Genomic DNA, 19,712 nt, shown 5'->3' with positions numbered 1-19,712 from the left:
AAAAAAAAAAGTAAGCGGGAAACCTGACCAATGACAGAAAGGGTTTTTTTTCTGCTTGGAGAAAGAAGAAGAAAAAGAAAAGGAAGACTCACACACCTCGCGCCTGCAAATGTGTGTACAATATTCCTGCTTTTTCATTACATATTTTGTCAGTGTAATTTTAGGGGTTATTTGTTGGTTTAATTAAAAGCAAAATAATAATAATAATAATAAACCGCTGACATTGCACGACGCGCAGTTTCCTCACCGTGTTCGTTGGTAGAGAGCGGCCAACTCATTTGAGATTGAAGAGAGAACATTATGTGCAAAAAAATATCTTTCTTTCTTTTCTTTCCTTTTTTTGTAGAAAGTTTCACCATCAAAGTGCGAACATAAACAGGTCTCTGTCTTCGTTTTGACCACGTCGGTAGCAGGTGAGGTTTTATGTGAACTTGTATGAAATTGTTGGCCAACAAACTGAGCTTTTAATGGTACAGCTGTGTAATCGCTTGGCGCTACCCATATATAAGTGTATAAATGTACAGCATGCATTTACTGCTAGCGTAAAACCCGCAATGTTCGTCTGCAAACATTTAGTCACACTTTATTCATGGCTCTCTATGTCTAACTTTCTACCTAACATCTCCTCAAATAAGTTTCGAATAACAAGGGTAAGTAAATGATGATAGAATTGTAATTTTTGGGTGAACTATCTCTTTGAACTAATCAGAAAGGCTCCAACATCGACATATTTTTACTGACACCAAAATAAAATGTGAAATGTTTTTCAAAGCTATAAATAGCTTGACAAGCTTGTTGTGAATCTCGGCTGAGAAGTGATGAGAATGCACATAGGACCGTAACTTCTTGCACGAGTTTCACAATGTCCTTATATCATGTCTAATTAACATAAGTAAACATTTTATAAACTTAAGTGAACTTTACAGTATAACAGTATGTTTTCTATTGTTTTAAAATGCATTACTCAAGAAAGGACCAAAAATGAATACAATAATAAAATATTTTACAGTTAAACAACATTATACTGTAAATACATTTACAGCAAGTTAAATGGTACTGTAAATATTAATACAGTCTTTTTACTGTAAGTTTAATTTACAGTAAGTTACTGGCGAACTGCTGCCAGTAAGTTACTGTAATTTCTACAGGAAATTTTTAACAGTGTATATAAATAGATGGCTTAGAACACAAGAATCTCTTTCCGACGGGCAACAGATGATTCGCTTCCTGATGGAATTACAATCTGATGAAATAGCGTGCAGCACGCATATATGAGCATACGTGACGTATGCTCGGGGCGGTGCTAAGCGCTATTGGCCAATAAATTGGCGTGATGGTATAAGGGCTTCAGACATTCGTCACACCGGAGGTGTTCCCATAGCGATGACGTCATCGCAGCATTGAAGTGAACCTATGAGAGGGAACTCGGATGTTCCCATTTCTGACCTAGTCTGGAATGCGGCATAAACACACGCCCCAGCCAGCACACCATCCTTTTTATCCACTCGGTCACATTTGCTTTCATTGCCCTTGGGAATAAGGGTGGGAAAGAACACGTGAAGCACTGGGTGTGTCAAATGAACAGAACTTCCTGTCAAACTAGAAACCAGAATGCTGAGTAGTAAAGCTATTTGCGTTTCTTTTGTGGTTGATGTACATAGCATGTACAATACCAACTTAGTCTTATAATAACAAATGTTAAAGGAGACAGTGCAAGTCTTTTCAAGCACGTTCACACAACACACACACACACACAAATGTAATGAAACCACAAAATCCAACTGTCTTAAACCAGCAGTTTTGTATAGCCTAAGCTAAAAAAAATCTTACGTAGCATAATGAGAGAGTGAACTAACTGTACTTTTTTAACCCTTTTAATGTTAACAGGTTCTGAAATACAGAATCCTTATCTCTGTTTAAAATTAGGTTTCAGTGAAACACAAGTGAAGGATTCAGTGTCCTCAGTCACAATTACTGGAATCACAATTTATATGTCTCTGTCATGTGACCCAGCAATGTGTCGTGAAAGACATTTTGTTCCAGGGAAGGTTGTGTAACAGCACAAGATCTTTTGCCAGGTGTTGACTCATAATGTGACGTATTATGTTGTTACTTTCAGAGACAAATTTATGAGAACCGAATGGACTGTACAACAGAATAAATATATGATAGATGCTCAAAAATAAATATTTTATGGATCACCAGTCTCGCTGACAGTTTAAATACAAAACTGCAAAAACTTTATATAATATTATTTTATAAATATATATTTTTTGTTTAAATAGGCACATGAATAGAAATTGACTAAGAAGACTAAATTTAAACACCACACCATAAAAATGAAAGACACCATAAGGGGTTCCTCTGATCATCTCACTGACCCTCTGATCTGATGAACTTAGGGATCCTTTTTGTTCTCTGAGGAAGTTCCTTTGGGAACTTTAACCTTATTAATATGTATCATAATTGATACAATTCTAAGACCTTTAAATTATCAACGTTTTTAGCTAAGAAAAGGCTTCTTAGTATAATTTTAAATGAATCCCCGGCTTCAGGTCATGGTACACAGGTACACATGCCCATCTGCTTTGAAATCTTTACTTTACGTCTCGAGTATGAGCTCCATAATCTCCAAAATCATACATGAGTCATATAAACCTGGTGTATGAAATATGATACTCAACAAAAACACAAGAAAACGTAGTGTAATTATTAGTTCTGTTAATTTACTGCATACAGCCTGAAAGGGAAAAAATCTGGCAGATTCCTGTTCTGTTTTTGATCCAGAATGTATGTAAATTATTAGCCATTTTTATTGACGTAACGTCTTCATAAGAATCAGCTAACAGTTATATGATGATTCATGATTACAAAATCCGGAAACCGAGCGATTTATATTTGGCCACTATAAAGAGGGGTAACCAAGTTGGACGTAATGTAACATTTTTCAAAATATTAAGATTATTTACATTTTGTAAGTATGAATATAGATATCTAACTCGTATTTTTCTTTTAAATCTGATAAAACAGATCTATTTGGCTGCGTTTATACCTTTTTCCCGCATTTGTCGTCATTGATCCCCCCTCTGTAATTGTAGTAGTCCAGCCGTTATGATCCTTTATCAGCCTCGTGCTGAGCTTGTGTGAGATAGACAGTGTGCTGCTTGCCGTTATTCGGTTACTGTTTGGAAACAATTGTCTCTATTCATAAATTTCGGTGAGTATTACTTTAAAGTTGTCTTCTGTTGTAATTTGTTTGTCGTACCGAGTAACCTATTTTTTTAACCATGTTACTGAAAAGCGTCGATATTTGCGTTATTTAAAAAAAAAAAGTAACGTTAACCCTAAAACTTTGTTAGATGTAAACGAACAAAGACCCAGAAGGTTTTTCTTGTTTTCCTTTATTCTGTTTTACTCTCGACAGTCTTCAGTTGTTATTACTATCATAACAGACGTGTTTTTTCCTAAGTTGAGACCGAGTAACTTGTTCCTGTCTTTCTCAACTGTGCTTTGAGTTCTTGTGTCCACGTGAATTGCGTTAACGTTGTGTGTTCCTCTTTTAAGGTGTCTTTTTATGAGTAATCAAAAGCAGCAGAAGCCAACGCTAACGGGCCAGCGTTTTAAGACTCGGAAGAGAGGTTTGATTACGACTGGTTCCTTTTCTTTTTAAGCGAGACGGGGGCAAGTTGTCACATGTAACTTAGTGGAAGTTAAACTAAACAGCCATTTTTTTTTCTTGGTAATGATTTGCGTCACTTGGTCTGCGTCCCAAATGACGCACTAAACGCTATGCCCTTATACACTATGTACTTATGCACGATGTACTCGACCATTTAGTGTGAAATGAATTATAAGGTTATTTTGTCATTCATAAACTGAGTCTGATAGCCCCTCCCCCTCTGCTACGTAATTAAAGCTGCCACAGTTGAGTGCATGAAGTGTCCAACATTACACACTTAGTTTTTTCGGTTAAGTGCGTCATCCGGGTATTTAAAGTGCACTTTTTTTTTTGTGGAATTTTCAGTGTGAACCAAGCGGCAACCTCCCGCTCTCTCTCGTGAAGCCAACAAGGAAGTGCCTTAAACTGTAATTCATCAACTGGCCGCTAGAGGCTGGCTGCAAATAACTCATCCGTTTAAATTATATTAAGCCTTAAAGTTCTGCATAATTAAGGGCGTGGCCAGTTGAGTGACAGGTGGATTGCTGCTGCTGTCACCACCGTCGAGCTATGTGGGCGTGGCTTCAGCAACCTGCTCCCGCCTCCTTGCCCATTTTCGATTATCCGGGAGTGACACGCGCTGCCAAGATGGTGACGGCCGCCTCCGCCCAATTTTGAGCTTCAAAAACGCTCTTCGGAAATCTACGTGTGACGTCACGGACACTACGTCCATGTTTTTATACAGTCTATGGTGTGAACATACTACTTGTAGTATTTATACTACAAAACGTCATAGAATAGTGCATAAGTACGCGATTTTGGGACGCACCTTTGAACATGCCACATGTGCTAGCTTGCCCTGACCCAGCCTGAAATGTTCTGAAAACACTATATATATATATATAAAATCTTGTGTGTATATGATGCTATACTGCTAATGAAAATGAGTGAGTGTGCTAATGAACGTTCATTGGAACCTTGTAGTTGAGGTCTAGACCTGACAACTAGTCCAGGCACTTCATTGAGCGTTACACCTAATTTTCTTCTGCCTTTTTGAACAGATGAAAAGGAGAGATTTGACCCTACACAGTTTCAGGAGAGTGTTGTACAAGGATTAAATCAAACTGGCACTGATTTAGAGGCTGTTGCCAAGTTCCTAGATTTCTCTGGTGCCAAGCTCGATTATCGTCGCTATGCAGAAACCCTGTTTGATATCCTGGTGGCTGGTGGAATGCTGGGTAAGAGAGTGTTGAGTTTTTGGGTGCTCCTTTGTTTCGGTTGTGAAGTATAGTTTAACTAGAGCTTTTCCATTTGTCTTTGTACCCATTAGCTCCGGGAGGTGCCTTATCCGACGACATGACTCGGACTAACTTCTGTCTCTTCACCGCACCAGAAGATGTTAAGACTATGAAAGCATATGCTCAGGTATCTAATCCCTCTTAATAGGTTTATTAGCAATGTGCTTCTAGAACAGGGTCTCTTTTTAATAAGTAATGGCATCTAAAGAGCATTCAATATTCTTAAATTGACTTTTTATACTTCTAACAACAAAACTTTGGGAAACAATGAAATTGGTCATTAACATGAACCCTGCTAAGAAACCTATTACAACATTGGACAACCTACAAAGAGCAAATGAGCTAAATGAGTTTTATTTGAGATTTGAGGCACAAAATGACTTGGAAGAATGTCATGGCATATTACAATCATTGCCTGATACCAAAGATACCCCTTTGGTAGAAGTAGACCCATGTGATGTGCAGCACCTTTTCAGGTGTTTGTCCACCAACAAGGCTACTGGGCCAGATGGTTAACAGCTTTTTTTGTTTAAACTGCGCTGAAGAGCTTGCAATAGCATGGTGTCCCTTATTTCAGCGATCTCTCGATACCCACACTGTGCCAGCTCTGTGGAAAAAGTCCTACATAACACCAATTCCTAAAACCTGGTGCTCTGGTGCTAGAGCAAATAATGATCTTTGTCCTGTGGCTTTGACTTCAACTGTCATGAAGTGTTTTGAGAAATTTTGTAATCTCATTGCTGGAAAAAGTAGAGCCAATATTAGACACCTGTCAGTTTGCCTATAGGCAGAACAGGAGTAACTGAGGATGCTGTTCTTGGCATTGTTCATCTTGTGTCTAAGCATCTTGAGAACACTAAAGCAAGTAACAGAACTTTATTTGTTGAGGTTAGTTCAGCACTTACTGAGGGTTTTATTTGAGATTTCAAGCACAAAATGGCTTAGAGGAATGTCATAGCATATTACAATCATTGCCTGATACCAAAGATACCCCTTTGGTAGAAGTAGACCCATGTGATGTGCAGCACCTTTTCAGGTGTTTGTCCACCAACAAGGCTACTGGGCCAGATGGTTAACAGCTTTTTTTGTTTAAACTGCGCTGAAGAGCTTGCAATAGCATGGTGTCCCTTATTTCAGCGATCTCTCGATACCCACACTGTGCCAGCTCTGTGGAAAAAGTCCTACATAACACCAATTCCTAAAACCTGGTGCTCTGGTGCTAGAGCAAATAATGATCTTTGTCCTGTGGCTTTGACTTCAACTGTCATGAAGTGTTTTGAGAAATTTTGTAATCTCATTGCTGGAAAAAGTAGAGCCAATATTAGACACCTGTCAGTTTGCCTATAGGCAGAACAGGAGTAACTGAGGATGCTGTTCTTGGCATTGTTCATCTTGTGTCTAAGCATCTTGAGAATTATTTTTTAAGTAACAGAACTCAGCAGGTTAGGGTCAATGGGACACTTTCTGAGGTCAGATATAGTAGCACAGGAGTGCCACAAGGTTGTTTCATCGCCTGTGCTTTTTGCTTTATACGAATGACTGCAGGAGCACATATATTAATAATTATATTATGAAATATGCTGATGACACTGTCATTTTATGTCTCTTACACAAAGACATGGACTTGGCATCCTACCTCAGTGAAATAGATACTTTCATTCAGTGGTGTGACAAGAACTGTCTTGTTAAATATAAAAATAAAAAAAGACAAGAAATGGTCCTTGACCCAAGAAGTGTATCTGAACACAAGCCTGTGATCATTAATGACACAGTGATACAGCAAGTGACATCTTACAGATACCTGTGGTTTTATATGGACAATGTTCTTTGTTGGAAGACACACATTGACCATCTGTGCACACGACCGCAACAGAGGCTTTATTTTTTTAAGAAGGCTGAGACCAGTGTTGGGCAGTAACTTAGTTACTGTAATATTACTTTTTGCAGTAACTAGTAGTGTAACTAATTATAAGATTTCAGTAATAATATTAGTTACCATCCATAAAATGGCTTGGTTACTTTTGATGCCTCAACCCCGCTGATTTAAAATCCAACAATCAAATAATTCCTAGATTTATTTTCATAATTTTCACGACTCGCACATGCATGTGATGTCCCCAGTGCAGCAGGCAAGCTTGGAATATGGAAAAGCTTACATGCAGCAGATAGAAATATTGCAGTATATTGATTGTCAGGAAAAAAATGATCTGAGCTAGGGCTGCACGATTATGACCAATCTTAATTGTCGATTATTCCTTTTGAAATTGTAATTGCGATTTTATTAATTACAATTAAATGAATGATGTTTACACTTTTTGTTTGAAGCAACTGCATGCCATATTTTTATATGAAAATAAACAAGCTGCAAACACTAACTGAGAAAATTATTGCTTTTCTATATTAAGCCTCAAATGTCAACTATACATTGGATTGGTTTCTTTAAATAAAAAGGTAAAAAGTGTGCATGGTATTATAATGTTATACTAAAATTAAAACAATGGAAAACCCTTAAGATAACATGTAGAAAGAAAAAAAGCATCTTAAGCATGCAGAATAACATAAGTGGACTTTGAACGATTAATTGCTGCGACGAACGATTATGTAATTGTGGCATCTGTAATTGTAATCGCGATTAGAAATTCGATTAATTGTGCAGCCCTAATCTGAGCACTTGTGTAAGTTGTGGCTTTACTTTACTCTGGCATTACATCCCACCCACATCCCTCTGATCAGCATGTGGTACATTATATTACTATAATGAAAACTTTTTGGAAAATTAAAGTTTCTTACAAACTTATGTGATTTGATAAAATACATAATGAAATGTAATCGTGTATATGGTAACGGAGAAATAACAATTTGCTTCAAGCTACACATGACAATTAATGAGATTATTACAACACTTCTTGAATGTCACTATCAATCACTAGAATTTTATGTGGAAGATACACAGTTACAACTTCTGTGGGGCTTGAAGAAAAAGTAATGTAATCTGAGCACTATTGTTATGTTAAAGTAACAATATTACTTTTGAAATTAGTAACTAGTAATGAGTAATATTACATTCTTTGAATAACTAGCCCAACACTGGCTTAGACTGTATGGGGTGGGTAGTAATATCTTGCTTGTTTTTTACCGAGCCACTCTTGAAAGTCTTATGGAATCACAGTCTGGATTGGAAACTTGTCTATTCAACTGAAAAACAAACTGGCTCATCATATCCACAAAACGGCTATGAAAATCATAGGAATAAAACAATATGAGCCCATACAGACTTTATATCAACAGGCAGTGGTGAGAAGCGCAATAAGTATCAGCACTGATTCCAAACATCCTCTTTTTAGCGATTATCAGTCGCTGCCATCGGGAAAGAGACTAAGAATGCCAATGTGTAAAACTAATAGACTGAAGCTTTCATTTGTTCCTGCCTCGCTAAAAATGCTGAATTCTACCAAAAACAATGCACCTATAGCATATTAGCACTTTACTGTGTTTTGCACTGTACATATTTTACACTGTTGTATTTTAATGTATGGTTTTTAATTGTTTTATTTAATTAGTTTATTTATTATTATTATTATTATTATTATTATTATTGTCTGTTCAGAACAACACTGTAGCACTTTGCCCAAGACAAATTTCCTTTTGGGGGCAAATAAAGTTTATCCTTATCCTTATGACACTTAATCTTGATTTTTAGGTTTTTAACAAGTTAATCCGGCGTTACAAGTACCTGGAGAAAGGTTTTGAAGAGGAGATTAAAAAGGTAATTTGGACTTTGCCTATAAGATTTTAATTTTCTTGAAGACCAAAGACCCAGGATTTTGTGACCTAAAGTAATACTTCTGAATTCCCCCTTCTCCCCAGTTGCTCCTGTTTTTAAATGGGTTCAGTGAGTCTGAGCGTAACAAGCTTGCCATGCTCACAGGCATTTTACTGGCTAATGGGAACCTATCAGCTTCAATCCTTAGCAGCCTCTTCAATGACAACTTGGTCAAAGAAGGTACATCTAACATTTGGTCATGCGAGGTTCTCTCTGATTTCCTCTGTTTTTGTACTAAATGTGGTGTTGCTTTTAAATAGGTTTGTCTCCGGCCTTTGCTGTGAAGCTGTTTAAATCATGGATCAGTGAGAAGGACATTAACTCTGTGGCTGCCAGTCTGCGTAAAGTTGGCATGGACAACAGGTTGATGGTGAGTCTTAATGTGTTTATAGATGGCATGACTGAATCTGTTCAACGCTGATTGTACTGTTATGGCTAACATTTATTTTTAACCGGTTGTTTCTTCTGTTGCAGGAGCTGTTTCCAGTGAACAAGCGAAGCTATGACCACTTCTCTAAGTACTTCACTGATGCTGAGCTTAAGGAGCTCTCTGATTTTGCACGCAACCAGCAGTCGTTAGGAGCTCGCAAGGAGCTTCAGAAAGAGCTCCAAGAGCAGATGTCTCAAGGGGTTTCTTTTAAAGAGGTATGTGAAGATCCTGAACCAAGTTATGTTGTGATTCAAAACTAGCAAACTATGGCAATGGCTAATCTTCGTTTTGTCTCTTAGATCATTGCATATGGCAAGGAAGAAATAAAGAAGAGCAGCATCTCTGAGCAGATGATGATTGGTATCGTGTGGACCAGCGTCATGAGCTTAGTGGAATGGAATAAGAAAGAGGAACTGGTCACTGAACAGGCCATTAAACAGCTGAAGGTAAGCATTGTGCATGGAAGAAAGTAACCATAGCTTTTAGACTCCAATGGGTTTAACAGGTTAACATGTCTGAGCCTTGTTTTGGCCACTGAGAAACTAATTTGTTTTTTATGTTTTTTTTTTTCAGTCAATACCAATTTCAATTTAAGCACAATTTAAAAACACTACTGTTGACCAATATGCTGTACAAAGTAAATAACAACCTTTAACAGAATTGAGACAAAAACAGTCACAAACAAAACGAGACCTAGAGCTAATCAATTTTAAGTCATGGATAATAAGCCACCACAAATGAGTGATTTTAACCTAGATTTAAAAATGGATAGTGTGGGAGTAGTTCTGATTTGAGTAGGTAAACTATTCCAAAGTCTTGGAGCGGTTACGGCAAATACCCAATTCTCCCCTAGAGTTTAGTCTGGTTTTAGGAACCACTAAGTACCTTAAATTGGCAGACCTAATAGCTCTTGCTGGTTGGTGGTCCATCAACGGATCAGGGAGGTATAAGTGTGCTAAACCTAAAAAACCTTTTAAACCCTTAAAGTGCTATAAGAGCACTTTACATTGATTACCCGTGCGCTACAGGATTAAATTTAAAGACCGTAGGACACATGTTCACACTTTCAAGCTCCCGTTAGGACTCTGGCAGCTGCATTTTGAAACATCTGAAGGTGGTATAGAGGAGATTGATTGTTTCCCCCATATAGAGAGAGTTACAATAATCAAGCCTTGTGGTGATAAAAGCATGGATAACATCATCAAAATTATATAACACTTTCAAAATTAGTAAAAGAAAGGACTTCATATTAACCAGGGTTAGCAACTGGAAGAAGCTTGACTTGTTTATCAAGCTTTAAAGCACTGTCCAGTAAAACACCCTGGTTTTTCACATTATAGCCTGACGTAAGGTGCCAGAACACCAAGGTTTAAGTTTGGTATACTCTGGGTATCAGAAGGGGTAAACACCACTATATCCTTTTTTTTTTTTTTTTTTTTTTTTCTTCCCCTTCTCTCTTCTCTCAGACTTGAATAATTTTGGGGACATCCATGCTTTAACATCCAAGAGGCAAGTGACCACGGGGTCTAATCTATGTTTCAGAGGAAGATATATTTGTGTCATCTGCATAACAGTGGTAACTTGTACCATACTTCTCAAAGATAGAATTGGAAGCATATAGAGAGAAAATAACATTGGAGCTAGAGTAGAACCTTGAGGGACCCCACGGGTCAAAGGGACCGAAATGGAGTGAAATTGGCCAATATTGATTGAGAAACTCCTGTTAGTAAGATGGGACTGGAACCAATTTTGGGATGAACCACTAATGCCCACCACCTGTTCTAACCAGGACAGAAGAACGTTGTGGTCTACAGTGTCAAAGCTCAAGTCTAACAGTACCAGTGCTACAGAATCCCCAGAGTCGGTAGCTAAAAGAACATCATTAAACCCTTTTAGAAGGGCTGTCTCAGTGAAATTAAATTTCCTAAAACCTGATTGAAACACATCAAATGGCCTTGTTTGTATTATGACCAACTTTTAATTCATGACTTTTGGTTCTGTTTCTCGTTCTCAGCAACACAGCCCCCTGCTGAAGGCCTTCACCACACAGGGCCTGTCTGAGCTGACTCTGCTGCTGAGAGTTCAAGACTACTGTTATGACAACATCCACTTCATGAAAGCCTTCCAGAAAATTGTTTTGCTGCTCTATAAAGGTAGCATTTCTCAAAGGCGTGATTTGTGGTGCTTCTAGAGAGCTTTAATTAGGATGGTCTCTAAACCTTTTCTGATACTTTACTCTTTCTTTAGTGGAGGTTGTGAGTGAAGAGGCTATTCTTAAGTGGTATACTAAAGCTCACCTAGCCAAAGGAAAGAGTGTCTTCCTGGAGCAGATGAAGAAGTTTGTGGAGTGGCTGAAAAATGCTGAAGAGGGTGAGTATCAGTCCCAATTAAACATGATGGTTTCTTTGTTTTCACATATTAAAGAAATTACGCTCTTGTTTCAGAATCAGAGTCTGAGGAGGAAACAGACGGAGACTGAAGCCAGGTTGCTTCATTTTGGAATGAGAAACAATAGTTCTGACTGTAGATGATTCTCTTGCATTCAAGTTAACTGGTCTAGATCACTTAAGGGCTTAACCAACACAACTGTTTTATAGTCTTTTAAGCAAGAAATGTTACCTTTTGAGGTTGCACTTGTAGTCATTGCCAAGGAAGAATGATTGTTCTCACATCTGTGGAACTCGTTATCTAAGACCTTTTTAAATGTTAGTCAAATTGTTCTGGATGTTTATGTACAGGACCACCATTGTGACTTACCTTTTCTCTTTTGACTTTTAAAAAAATTAAAGAAAATAATGCAAGTCTGTCTTTAGGAGTCATTTAATTGAGGTAAAAAGTACAACTTGTTTGTCTTCCTAAATGAGGAGGAAACTATTTCTTTTGGCACTGGTCATGTTAATGTGGGGTAATTTTATGTCTGTCTTGGTAAATTAGTTTAATTCATTGACTTAATCAGTCCTGTTTGAATGTTGGCATAAGTAGTGGAGTTTTTGTTTACCATTACTTATGGAGCACCATATTTATGAAAGCCATAAACACGGCAGGATCCAAATGTAAATTTATTTCAGTAACCCTTCACAACAAGGTTTCATTTGTTAGCATTAGTTAACTATATTAGTTAATATTAACACCTTTTAATAAAATTTTCGTTAACAACGGTTAATAAATGCTGTAAAAAAAAAAAAATGTATACAGGTGCATCTCAAATTAGAATGTCGTGGAAAAGTTCATTTATTTCAGTAATTCAACTCAAATTGTGAAACTTGTGTATTACATAAATTCAATGCACACAGACTGAAGTAGTTTAAGTCTTTGGTTCTTTAATTGTGGTGATTTTGGCTCACATTTAACAAAAACCCACCAATTCACTATCAACAAATTAGAATATGGTGACATGCCAATCAGCTAATCAACTCAAAACACCTGCAAAGGTTTCCTGATCAAAGAAACCTGGGCTTCCATACCACCTCAGCAGTGCCACAAACTGATCACCTCCATGCCACGCCGAACTGAGGCAGTAATTAAAGCAAAAGGAGCCCCTACCAAGTATTGAGTACATGTACAGTAAATGAACATACTTTCCAGAAGGCCAACAATTCACTAAAAATGTTTTTTTTTATTGGTCTTATGAAGTATTCTAATTTGTTGAGATAGTGAATTAGTGGGTTTTTGTTAAATGTGAGCCAAAATCATCACAATTAAAAGAACCAAAGACTTAAACTACTTCAGTCTGTGTGCATTGAATTTATTTAATACACGAGTTTCACAATTTGAGTTGAATTACTGAAATGAATGAACTTTTCCACGACATTCTAATTTATTGAGATGCACCTGTATATACTCTTGTTCGTGTTATTTGATGCATTGTTAACAAATTAACCTAATTGTGAAGTGTTACCATTATTTCTGTGTAGGGATGTAAAGATTCATTAGATTCATGATTCAATTTTCTCACGATTTTTTTTTTTTTAACAAAATTAGACAAGACAGATTATAGATGAAAAGGTGTCCTTTTATTATTGCTTGGACAAAATGCTGCACATTTCTTTGTGAAACAGAAACATGTCCAATAACAAAACTTGCCTGTGCTCTTTGCATTCAAAATTAAAGGCAACCACTGCATTTGAATCACAATCCAAACAAAGAATACATGCAGCATGAGCAGTTTTTTTAAAATCTAAATTAGTTTGTATAATTTGACATAAAACAAAAACAGAATGCTCTGATTTCAGTTTTGTAAAACTATACTACATAAAACATCTGCACGAAACCAAGACAGCAGAAGATGCAGATTCACTCTCTGACAGCAGGTGGTGCTTATGGAACAGCAGCGATACAGCGTTTCTTTAGTTACCACTGTAAACAAAGCAGCGTGGCTTATAATCACTACTATGCAACATACAGAGACGAGATGAAAAGAACTCTAAACTTTTCTAAAGACCGTCAGTTCCCCTTAGAGACAAATTTCATATAAACTCTTACTCCCAAATGAATCGCGATTCGTTTAACATCTCAACCGATTTGAATCGTCACATATTTGTATCAATTTTCAACTCTCTGTGAATCGTTACATCCCTATTTCTGTGTCCCTGCTGTTCAGTGCTTCTCATTTAATGTGCTACTTGTTGCTAGCATTGTCTTGTGCTGGTCCAGTGAGGTCTTGGGCTTCACTAATTTCCTGCTCATCATCTTCACAATTGTGAAGGTCTTTGCCTAGAACACAAATGGTTTGTTTCCAAAGCAATAGCTACAGTTCCTTCTGATGAGTTTCACAAATTTGTTACAGTCAAGTACAGTAGATACTAAAGAGGGAAAATATCTTTCAGTATCGTGGAATGGCAGTTTCTCAACATATAAATGTCAATGTGCTTTACTCTGTTTCTCCGTTCTAGTGTTAAAAACGACAACTATAAATGTTTGCATTTTTTGAGTTTAATTTCATCAAAACTAAATGTATACATTTTATGGAGGAAAAAAAACTTTCAAGTGCAATTAACTTGTGCTATACTGTGGAGATGGTGAGAGTGTGCTACTGCCATCATGTATTGATGTAAGCTGAACAAGTTCTTGGTATGCAGTTCAATTGTGGCGTCCAGTCAGACGGTCTAAAACATGCTTACCTGATTCACTTCTCTGATCAGATGGATCAGGTTTGTCATTGAGAGCTTTAGAAGTTTCATCTACTTCCATTTCCTTGCTCGTATTTTCAGCATCAGTCATTTCTTGCTCTTTGTTCTCACCGTCTTCACTGTCTCTGATTCTCTGCTCAGAATCATTCGCTGGAAAAAGTAATAATTTGAATACATTTTGTGGGTTGATATAAGCTCAAAATATGTGAACTTTGTTGAACTTTTAAACTAAATACAGAAGTAATGTCAACTAGATTTTGGGATTTTCTGAAAAATAAACATTCGCATATTGCTTTGTGGTTGCTATGTCATTGCTGTACTGTTGCTTATAGGTCCAAGTCAAGAAACCATTTATAAAGTTGTTTTAAATGCACTGCAGCAAAAAGGGACCACTTTATAGAGTGTTGCTGCCGTGCTGTCAAAACCTGGTATACTAAATCGCCATGGATTCCCTAGATTTCCGTGACTTTTTTTGGGGGGGACGCTTTCAATTAAGTGTCAATTTATTAGTAAAACAAGGTCTGTGGTAAATATAAATTGACGATACTTGGACATTTTCCTCTACAACATTTTGTACACTCACCCACGCTGAAAACACTAATTTTTAAGCAGTTTTTAATAAGTAACTACAATCACTCCCCTCCTCATCATTTCTTTCACCTTTGGCATAATGTGTTACTGGGTAAGACCCTTTAACCAACTTCATGCCGTTGAAAATGTTATATTTTAAGTGTTAATTATAGCGCTGGTAGTATCAGAATCAGGCCTGGTTGTGTCTAGTCCAGCTGAGCCCCATTATTAATGCAGTTTCATAGATTTAGGAATTAGTAAATAGAGGGGCAAATACATTTTCACACCTGGTTGGTATTAGATAACTTTGTTTTGTTTTATAGCCCTTGTGGATGTCATGGATATTTCGTTTAAAGTTCCAGACTTATCAACCATAGAGATATTTTTAAACTCCAAACTGCATGGTGTTGCTTAGAACTTTGCATTTACCAAATTCATTATCATCCGTCCTGTCTTCTTCATTTTTCTCAGATTTATGCGCATCTTCATTTATGACCTGTTCTTCATTGTTCTCTGCATCATTGTTTTTGAGGGTCTGGTTAACATCATCTTTAAAAATTCTAAAATAAAAGAACAAAATGAAATGAGACCCAGTTTGTGGTTAATGCATGCAAAGACACAGACAGCTGCCCTTGCTTGGTAAATGTGCGTTACTGGATAAGACCTTTTAATAAACTGTATGCTGTTGATAAAGTTCTATTTAAGTGTTGATTTAATTTATATATATATATATATATATATATACATACTGTATATGCCGCATATCTACCAGACCTGCACAGATATCAACACTCAGACTCAAAACTCAAAAGTTGTGAAAATAAACAAACATACTTTTAAACTTACTTTGCGCTTCTGTCTCTGATAATTCACGTATGTTTTCATCGATCAAACTTTCTTGTACGCCATCTTTAGCTAAACACCGAAAGAAGGTAATTTATAATGCATTATATTTGTAGCACATCAATTAAGATGCAAATCAAAGAGCACAAAATAAAGACTCACTTCTAACTCCTGATCTACTTGAATCTAATTGGAGAAATTAAGTCAATATTGTTGCACAAATGGGAAACTGAAAGTCATATTCATATTTTGAGGTAATGAGCACCTACTGTATATGTTTTACCTTTGTTTATTCTTTGGTGAATGAAATAAGCTGCGATCCCCAAGATAATAGCACCGATGACAACTAATATAACTGATAGAATAATATTCTTTTCTGATTGTGGTTCATCTAATTACTAGAACATCACAATAAATCATAACCCAACTTCATCAGTAACACTGTACTTCCGCAGCTATTGTAATGTGCATGAAGTAGACCTGTGTTGCAGTCTTTCAGAGTGAAGCTGCTGTTCTTTTGGCTAACTTCATTTTTCACAGTGCAAGTAGAGACTGATCCAGGCTTCTCCTCCTTGCTGATATGAAGCTCTTGGCCAGAGTGTTGTATAGAATTTGATCCAGTCCATTCAAAGGATATTTGGAACTTAGATGAAGCTGAACAGAACAGTGTTTTTGATTCCGTAATCATGTTCAGTTTACAGGTCACAATTGGCTCCTGCACAGCATCTGAAGGAAACATGGACAATACTGGTTTTGTGTTTACTATGTGGTAAATACTGTGGTAAATACTTTTTTATAACAATACTCGGAGTTAAATCTCATGGCCACAAGATGCGAAAATGTTTGAAACGTACACTTACTAGTAAATTTGTTTCGTTTAAGATGTCCATGAAATTTATCTTAAAATTCTCACAAATGCCTATTGTTTTAAAAACATCTCATTCTTTTGCTGTACACAAGTGTTCAGCTTAATATTGTATTTTTGCTTATTTTTGCAGTTTAATTCAATTTTTAAGCTTAAATGATTTTATTCAATTATAATGATTTTCCATTTGAGTCACATCCACTGCCAGCTACCAATACTTTTTTTTCTTCTGCAAACTATAAATAAATGACTTCTTAGAAAGTTTATGAATGCTGTGTTCATAATATCACAAAATGAACCATCCATTACACGTATCAATAGATTATGGGAGCGTCTTTGCTTGAAAAACCGGCATAGTTGGTAGAGTATGTTGTGCTTTGAATGCTGGTAATTTTCTTGGTCATCCACCTTCACCAGTTTTAATGGTGAGCAGCATGGCTATGCAGATATGCCAGCCAGGCGACATTAAATTTGTACTAACCTACAATATTGTGTCTTATTTCATTCTCATTTGCATCAAGTCACTTACCAATAACTTGAACTTCATTTTCAGAATTTTGCTGCTTTCAATTGACCTGTATTGCATACTGTGGTAAATACTTTTTTATAACAATACTCGGAGTTAAATCTCATGGCCACAAGATGCGAAAATGTTTGAAACGTACACTTACTAGTAAATTTGTTTCGTTTAAGATGTCCATGAAATTTATCTTAAAATTCTCACAAATGCCTATTGTTTTAAAAACATCTCATTCTTTTGCTGTACACAAGTGTTCAGCTTAATATTGTATTTTTGCTTATTTTTGCAGTTTAATTCAATTTTTAAGCTTAAATGATTTTATTCAATTATAATGATTTTCCATTTGAGTCACATCCACTGCCAGCTACCAATACTTTTTTTTCTTCTGCAAACTATAAATAAATGACTTCTTAGAAAGTTTATGAATGCTGTGTTCATAATATCACAAAATGAACCATCCATTACACGTATCAATAGATTATGGGAGCGTCTTTGCTTGAAAAACCGGCATAGTTGGTAGAGTATGTTGTGCTTTGAATGCTGGTAATTTTCTTGGTCATCCACCTTCACCAGTTTTAATGGTGAGCAGCATGGCTATGCAGATATGCCAGCCAGGCGACATTAAATTTGTACTAACCTACAATATTGTGTCTTATTTCATTCTCATTTGCATCGTCACTTACCAATAACTTGAACTTCATTTTCAGAATTTTGCTGCTTTCAATCGACCTGTATTGCAGACGTATAAATACCACTGTCCTGGCTGGTCATGTTACGAACAGTGAGCTGCCCAGTAGTGATTTCAATCCACGATCTTCCTTTGAATTGTCCATACTCTTGAAATTCAGTCAAATCATGTTCAGCCACCTTGTTTCCATTGAATGGCCACAAAATGTCTTCAGGCTTTTCTTGTATATTTGGATTTAAAGTCAAATCATTCCCATTCTCAACAAAGGTGACAGCAGTTACAGCATCTGAATAACATTTAGAAAGGGAAAGATCATGGTGTGAGGTTCAATCTAAAACACTGATCTAAAACATCTAAAAGTTAATAACATCATATTTTTACAATGAAAATTATAACCCCAATGCAGTAGTGTGTTAGCTTGTTTCCTAACAGGTCCTAAATAAATTCTTGGCTGCTACTTGAGCCTCAATTGCCTTTAACATTAGTTCAACGGACCCACTTTATATTAAGTGGCCTTAACAACTATGTACTTACATTTAAATTAATAATTTGGTACAATGCACTTATTGTGTACATACATGTTTTTACATTGTACTTATATTTTAAAAAATACCTGCATGTAATTACATCTGTAATTAATTTCTGTAATTACATTTATAATTACACAGTTGACCCATCCCTTACACCTTAACCCACCCTTAAACCTACCCATACCAACAAACCTGTCCCTAACCTTACCCGTATCACACCTAGATAGTAGCAAAAGTGTTTTGCAATACAATATGAACACAATAAGTACATTGTACTTAATTTTTGATGTAAGTACATAGTAGTTAAGGCCACTTAATATAAAGTGGGGCCAGTTCAACAAAGAAATTGTTTTTGTGGATACTGTCTAATTCATTGTTTGCTTAACCTGGACATGTTCTGAAACGCTTGACGAAGCACTTGTTATGCAACCCATTAGAACAGCTTAATTAAAAGAACTCCAATTAACAACTTTAATAATAGTTGCATTATTATGCAAATGACTATTTTCAAATATAAACAACATTACTTACTGTATCATGATAATATTAAACAGACGAAAAGATTAAATACTTCCCGAGCATTCTCATTTTTCTTTCACTTTCATATTTCTCTCAGCTGTTCCAGGTTAACCGGTCTGTCCACCCTCAGGAATCTGTGGTGAGACTAGCAGTGAGTGGCTTTTGTGCATTTGTATGAGTCTGAAACTGTAATTAAAACATGAATGGGTGGGTTATATGTAGACGGGCATGTGACAATTTTACTTCTGACTACACTGTTGTAAGTTGCCACTTCCTCAAATGAAAAAAGTTTCCATTAATATTTAAATGATGATCTGTTTATCCAGTCATGCTAGCTCCACCCCTTGTTTACAGCTGATAAAGTGATAGTTCACTCAAAAAAACAACAAATGTCATTAATTATGCACCCCCTCAAGTTGTTCCAAACCTGTATGAGTTTCTTTTTTTCTGCTGAGCACAAAATATTTTTTGAAATTTTGAAGAATGTGGGTAACCAAACAGTTGCTGGTCCCCACTGACTTTCATAGTATTATAATGTTTTGATAATCCACTTTACACCGACATGCGTCACAATATGAAAAGTTCTGTTGTTACTTGTGTTACATAGTGACTTTAAACATTGCATTACACAAATATGAAAACAGCAAGAACATTACACAGCCAAAGTCAAAATGCAAATTTATTTACATGGTGTACAAAGGGAGTTTTCAGTAGTGATGCTAATAAAAGTCTATGCCCTATATCAGGCACAGACCCAAATATGTTTACATTATGGGAGAATTTCTTGAATTATGAACATTCAACTACAGCTTTACAAACACTATTCATTTGTGGTAGCA

General features: G+C 36.4%; 1 protein-coding gene, 1 long non-coding RNA gene and 1 pseudogene across 2 annotated transcripts; 1 reads left to right on the top strand and 2 right to left on the bottom strand.

The window, feature by feature from the left end:
• The first annotated feature begins 3,113 nt into the window (after nt 1-3,113).
• On the top strand, nt 3,114-12,010 carry LOC107689509 (basic leucine zipper and W2 domain-containing protein 1-B). Its single transcript, XM_016487514.1, has 12 exons — nt 3,114-3,217; nt 3,565-3,638; nt 4,720-4,896; nt 4,989-5,083; nt 8,657-8,722; nt 8,824-8,959; nt 9,040-9,149; nt 9,254-9,424; nt 9,509-9,655; nt 11,224-11,362; nt 11,457-11,579; nt 11,654-12,010. Exons 2-12 carry the CDS (start codon nt 3,575-3,577, stop codon nt 11,686-11,688), a joined length of 1,263 nt encoding a protein of 420 aa, XP_016343000.1. The 5' UTR covers nt 3,114-3,217; nt 3,565-3,574; the 3' UTR covers nt 11,689-12,010.
• Nucleotides 12,011-15,214: 3,204 nt separating this feature from the next.
• Nucleotides 15,215-16,124, bottom strand: LOC107689510 (uncharacterized). The gene is made up of 3 exons (XR_001634347.1): nt 16,035-16,124; nt 15,914-15,937; nt 15,215-15,823 (listed from the first exon to the last, which is right to left on the bottom strand). It is a non-coding gene; the product is annotated as an uncharacterized LOC107689510 (long non-coding RNA).
• A 14-nt stretch (nt 16,125-16,138) lies between these two features.
• LOC107689522 (uncharacterized) lies at nt 16,139-19,043 on the bottom strand (annotated as a pseudogene).
• Nucleotides 19,044-19,712: the final 669 nt, after the last annotated feature.

Source organism: Sinocyclocheilus anshuiensis, unplaced genomic scaffold (assembly GCF_001515605.1).
Source record: "Sinocyclocheilus anshuiensis isolate Anshui unplaced genomic scaffold, SAMN03320099.WGS_v1.1 scaffold1199, whole genome shotgun sequence".
NCBI lineage: Eukaryota > Metazoa > Chordata > Actinopteri > Cypriniformes > Cyprinidae > Sinocyclocheilus > Sinocyclocheilus anshuiensis.
This window is presented reverse-complemented; position numbering and strand designations above follow the sequence as displayed.